Raw genomic sequence first — 5805 nt, 5'->3', positions numbered from 1 at the left:
AATGATCAGGATAGCAAAGTAATTAATTTAGTCAGTCCAAAGCATCTACACTGGTCCAAAAATAAAACAACACTTGAGCTATTTTTTTTCCTCCACATGTGAAAATTCTGATTTAATGATCAGTTTAGAAATCATCACATTCACAGCTCACACAGTCCTGAAAACATGGCATTACACACATTTTAGCTTATGGACTTGCAACTGATTACACAAAAATATACAAGACAGACGCCACTCAGCACTCCTTGATTATGTATCAAAACCTTGGGGGTTTTGTTCAGTAAAACTGCAGCGGTACTAGTCGTCGATTACAGCACATGCAAAATTAAGAAATTTTGTATCCTCTTTTGAACGAACCCATTTGGGTGTTAACAGAGATTCTGGTGATAACGCAGAAACGTAACTGTTAAGACCGTTTTTTTTACTTTAATTACAGTAGCATTTTTCCCCTTCTCTCATTGCTAAAGACCAAGTGTCATATTTAAGTGCGTTTCTCTGAAATCGCCCCTCTTGAGAATCTCACTTTATCGAAACATTTGACGTGCTTCCTCTGCGGCCCTGAAGTTTGTGGAGTTTGTCACAGTCACGTTTAAATCATTTCAGTAACAAATACAACTGTGATAACATCACAACTGCATCTCCAAGTTCTGCCACATATTATATTATTATCATCATCTATATTACATAATCAGTATAGCACACGTGTTTGTATGCACACTGTAAATCTATACATATATGGTCTGTTTGTCTAGGTTTTAGCCCCAACCCTCCCTCTGTGTGTTCTCCAAGATTTCTTCGTAAAGCCAGCTCTGTGTGAATTCCTGGCTCTTGTCCATCAGCTGGAACAGTCTAAGATACTCCTCTGGAAAAACGTGGCCTGTCAGTATGTCCTCCGACATGCCCATCTCTGATAACAGTTTACTGCCACTGTCTGGTGACCAGAGACTAGAAAACAAAAAAATAAGAGACACAGTAAGGAATAGCAAAAGAAGCTTAAAACCACTCACCAATGATTGGCAACTAACAGATTCTGTCCACTGTTGTTTTCTTTAAATGGAAATGGTCCTAACTTCTGTAAGAAGCACTAAAGGCATGGTGTATTACAGTTGAAGAGACTGCACAGATAATACTTGCTCAAACTGTCCTAAATGTTTCCCCTCTCAAGACAAAAACCATCCTGTGTAGCTTATAAATCCTGGAACTGCCCAAATATTTGAAACGTTCAAAGACATTTAAGACTTTGACAAAGATTCTGCAGAAACAGATATCTCTGGATTAAATTATGGTACTTTTCTAAGGTAAGAGCATCCACCCTGGAATAATCAAATAATCAGTACACTTTGGTTTATGTTATTAATAGCACAAAGGCTTGTTTTGTTGAATTGGAAAGAACGTTGGCAACAACAAAAAAAACAAACAAAAAAACAAAAGCTCTCAAATATGTGGAAATGTAGGGTTTTTTTTCAAAGTAACTAGACCGGTGTTAAACTGGTGTGTGTACAGTTGTTACAGTAAGAGCACATCTCTAATACATGTGCAATATTTTGGCTATTTAATCTAGACAATTCAGTGTGTGCACTGCTTACTTGAGCCTGTCAATGAGCTTGACCTTCCTCTTTGCCAGACACTGTTTGATCATCATCAGTAGAGTTGATGCGTTGGAGGGAGTCAGTCCTGCAGAGAACAGATCTGCCCGTGGGCGCAGGCGCACCAGGCACAGGTGATCATTTGGAAGCTGAGGAGAGGACGAGGGGAAATGTCAGTGCGCCCCAGGGCAGCTGTGGCTACAATGTAGCTTGCCATCACCAGTGTGTGAATGGATGGATGACTGAATGTAGTGTAAAGCGCTTTGGGGTCCATAGGAACTAATTAAAGGGCTATACAAATACAGGCCATTTACCATAAATATAAAATACAATCAAGGTTACCCAATTACAGTTATTGAGCCTATTCCCTTCCTTACCTTGCCTTTAGAGCTAGGTACGCCTTGCTTTGATGACACCACAAATGACTCCCACGGCACCTACACAGAGACAAAAATAACAAACATTTCTATAAAACATCTGTTTAAATCACTGGTTTTTGCCCAACTGCATTAACAGAAAGTGCTCTGCCTCATACTGTACCTTATGCAGTAGCTCAATCTCACAGGCCATCTGCCAGAGGACGCCAAAGGCTCTGTAGTACATCATTTCACCAGGGCGCGCCACCAGTTTCTGATGGAGAGATAACCGTTGTTGGATATTTTACACAAGGATTAAAGAAAGTCAGATTAATGATTAATGAGTGAGCAGACACTCGTCGCAACTACAGGTTGTGTTATCAGCATAAATATGATAATGCAGGGAAGACTAGTACAGATGCAACTTAGCTTAAAGCTGCCCCTGAAAAACATCAGGAAGTACAAGAATATGTTTAATCTACATCATCCATCCAATTAACACAAAAATACAGGCTAATTTGTACTCTAACAGTCATTTCTACACAGCTTAAAATACTGTTGTTCAATTACCAGGTACTCCTTCTCGCTTACGAAGAGGTTGAGCTCTATTCTTCCATATCTGTAGACAGACAGCCGCTCAAACAAAGCATAAACCATCTTCAGCAGCATGCCACGCTCATTACGCTGTGGCAGGATACCCACCACCTTCACTGGGATGTCTAGACAAAGGCATTTTACCAAAAGACACACTTTAATGGGCTGGTACAAAACTCATGCAATGCTGTAAAATGTGTTAAAAGCTGTAAACAAAGTATGAGCTTATTCCTTTTTTAAAAATATATATTTCAAGACTGAAAAAGTTCCTGTTATGAAATTTTTAAATTTTGTCTGCTCCAATTAGGATTCAAGGCACTATTGAGCACAAAAGTAAGTAGTTTGCAGTGAGAGGGGGAGGGATAAAAATCCTTTATGTTTTTCCTCACCATCAGTCCAAGCAGATTCTGAGATTCCCAGGTCAGTGAAGAGTTTATCGGTGAACATAGCTGGGGGTTTCACATTGCCAAGACCAATGGGGTCTAGTTTAAAGTAGTCACAGTGAACTACTTCCAGCTGACCATCAAGCCGGCCTTCTAGCTCCTAGAAAGGGGAACATTTATTTGTGTGGATTATACATCAACGAGAAATATTAACTGTTGACATATGACACTTTACAATTTTTAGGTTAATACAAGGGACTTTGTAAAGATACAAAAACCAGTATTATGAGATGGAGATGTTAAAGTTACCTGCAGGTCATGTAGAAAAGACCTATCACCTTCAAGAGCAACAACTCTCTGAGCTCCAGCATTTAACAGAGTCCTAGTCAATACCCCAGGACCTGAAAAAGACAAGCACAAATGCATCAATAATAAGAAAGTATAACATTTGAATATATCAATGTGTTTAAAAAAATTACAAAAACAAACAAACAAAAAACACTAAGTTTGTCGTCATCATCTGTGCAGAGATGGAAGAATGCTGCACAACACTGTAGAGATAAACCCATACCTGGATTACATTCAAAGATAACAGTTTTAGCATCTTGTAGATCAGGTCCTAGATGCTGTGCTACCAGATTAGCCAGGTCCGGGTCCACTATGAAGTGTCTGATTTTTTTGCAGCCCTGAGCCCGTCGTACATTCTCCTCTACCTCCCCAAGGTCCAGGAAATCATACTGGCACAGAGGACGACACTGGCCCTGTAAGAACACACAAATGCACACAGTGGGTGAACAGCACTGTCAGTATAAAGAGCTCAAGTTATACTAAAAAACCTGAGTTGTTTTCAGGGCTGAGTTGTTTTTCATTATTTTATGAAAAAAACAAAACAAAAAGCAACTGATGTATGCATGCATTTTCCAGGAACGCATACTTTTTTGTACACATTGAGTGGATCAAGTAGCCTTAAAAAGCTACAACAACCTCAAATCCAGCAAAATATGCTGATTTTGTGCAGATTGTATTGTACCTACAGGAATGCAGATACTGTCAGATAATAGCAGTAAAAAAATAAAGTTGATCATAGACTACAATGCTACATATAAGTATAATAGATACAAGTATGAAAGTGAAACATACAATTACAACCAATATAAATGCAGTATACGGCTATCGTCTTCAATCAGAGCCGAAATAAATTATCTACCTGTACAGCTACAGCAGACAGGTTCCTGTGTGCGAGTGCAGAAGAAGGGGACGTCCTTTCTGAACGGGGCTGTTGAGAGTTTGGACCAAGTGAGGGCCGACCAGGACCCAAAGACAGGGAGTCCAGACTGTAGGCCCTCCTTTGAAGCACAGACACACCAGAGGCACAGAGGCTAGAGGGACCCACAGGGGTCCACACTGCCTTGCTCAAACAAGATTGACCTCTGACAGTATGGCAGCAAGCAGAGCGGAGCAGTAGCTCCACCACTCTGCAAATCTGGGTGGACATGGTGGATGACCTTTATGAGAGGCTACAGCACAGAAGGAGAAAAGAAGAATCACAATAACTATAATGACATGAAATATTATTAAAGGCAATAACACATTTGATTTTAGGGCACACTCAAGGTCACCTTATGCAGAAGAGTTAAACACATAAGTATAAAAAAAAAGAAAATATCAAATCAATAAAACAAGTTAACATATAAAAAGGTGGAAGACATTAAGAGTAAATATGCTCGTTTAAACAGGTGCATTTTCAGACAGGAAAGGGAATGGCATGGATGGACTTCAGAGGAAAACCAAAGTAATGAGTTGCAGTAATCGATGCCAGACGTTTCCAAGGTGTGAACACTCAGGCTCTTAACCCCACAGGGATGAAGGAACTGAGAAGTTTTCAAAGGGGAGGGAAAAAGTGTAACATTTGGAAAAAAGTCGGATTTGGTGCCTATGAGGGGAACCTCTCAAAGACGCTGGAGAACAAGGATTAGATTTCCTGAAGGCAAATACACTGGGGCGTGGGTGAGAGACCGGTGGGAGGTTTGGTAGACCGTTAGAGCTTTGTCAGAAACATAACTATGGAAATTGATATTAAGTTTAGGGAAGATGAGACAATAAGGGGAGAAGAAAACAAAAAACATACGTACAAACACGAATACGTTGTAAGACTAAATGTCATTTCTCACACATTCTTCTTTTACCTACTCTTGCTCAGCTTGGTGGTCAAATACCCAATTTCAAGAGTGTATAATAAAATAATCGACCGCTAGCATAGACAATTTCACGATTGCACTGGCAAACACCGGTGCACCCTAGTCAGAACAATCCCATCTGATAGCACGTGGGTGGGTTTTCATAAGCAAGCACACGTGCTGACTATTACTTAACCTTATCAACATCACAGTAGAGTTTACAGTGGAGCTCACACATATTGTTTAATTGTCAAAAGGGCGCAAAACAACCTGAACCCGAGAGACATTTTTAAAACCTAAAGTTGTTAGCCGAGAGGCTAGCAGTGCGCTAGCTACCTCTCTTAAAGCTATCATATCAAACGGTTATGTAATAGTGAAAAACGCGAGCATACCTCACTGCAGATTATCCAGCAGTTGCTTCAAATCTGAAGACATCCAGACTTTAACGTTTACTCTCGTCTATCTGCTCGCTGGAAAAACTCTGTGACATTGAGCCCACCGCATCCTGACCTAACCCTGCGTGCCTTGTTTTTGCAACACTCGTGGTGTTAAAGACGCAGCTGCTTTCGTCACTGACAGGCGACTACTGCGTAGGCCAATCAGAACACTCGCGGAAGTAGTCGGCCTAATATGGCTAGCGTAGAAACACTTTCAAAAACAGGAATAAATCAATATAAGTTACACATATTTCGCAGAAAACTAAACAATA

The 5805-nt window shown here is 40.2% G+C and overlaps 1 protein-coding gene across 1 annotated transcript; it reads right to left on the bottom strand.

The window, feature by feature from the left end:
• Window positions 1-78: 78 nt before the first annotated feature.
• Window positions 79-5624, bottom strand: tfb2m (transcription factor B2, mitochondrial). The gene is made up of 10 exons (XM_026171096.1): window positions 5489-5624; window positions 4127-4436; window positions 3491-3680; window positions 3229-3320; window positions 2926-3079; window positions 2513-2661; window positions 2127-2216; window positions 1964-2023; window positions 1587-1735; window positions 79-945 (listed from the first exon to the last, which is right to left on the bottom strand). Exons 2-10 carry the CDS (start codon window positions 4412-4414, stop codon window positions 756-758), a joined length of 1362 nt encoding a protein of 453 aa, XP_026026881.1. The 5' UTR covers window positions 4415-4436; window positions 5489-5624; the 3' UTR covers window positions 79-755.
• Between the last annotated feature and the right edge of the window lie 181 nt (window positions 5625-5805).

The sequence above is a fragment of the Astatotilapia calliptera genome, chromosome 1 (assembly GCF_900246225.1).
Source record: "Astatotilapia calliptera chromosome 1, fAstCal1.2, whole genome shotgun sequence".
NCBI classification, from domain to species: Eukaryota; Metazoa; Chordata; class Actinopteri; order Cichliformes; family Cichlidae; genus Astatotilapia; species Astatotilapia calliptera.
Note: the sequence above shows the minus strand (reverse complement) of the source record. Positions and strands in the feature narration are given on the sequence as shown.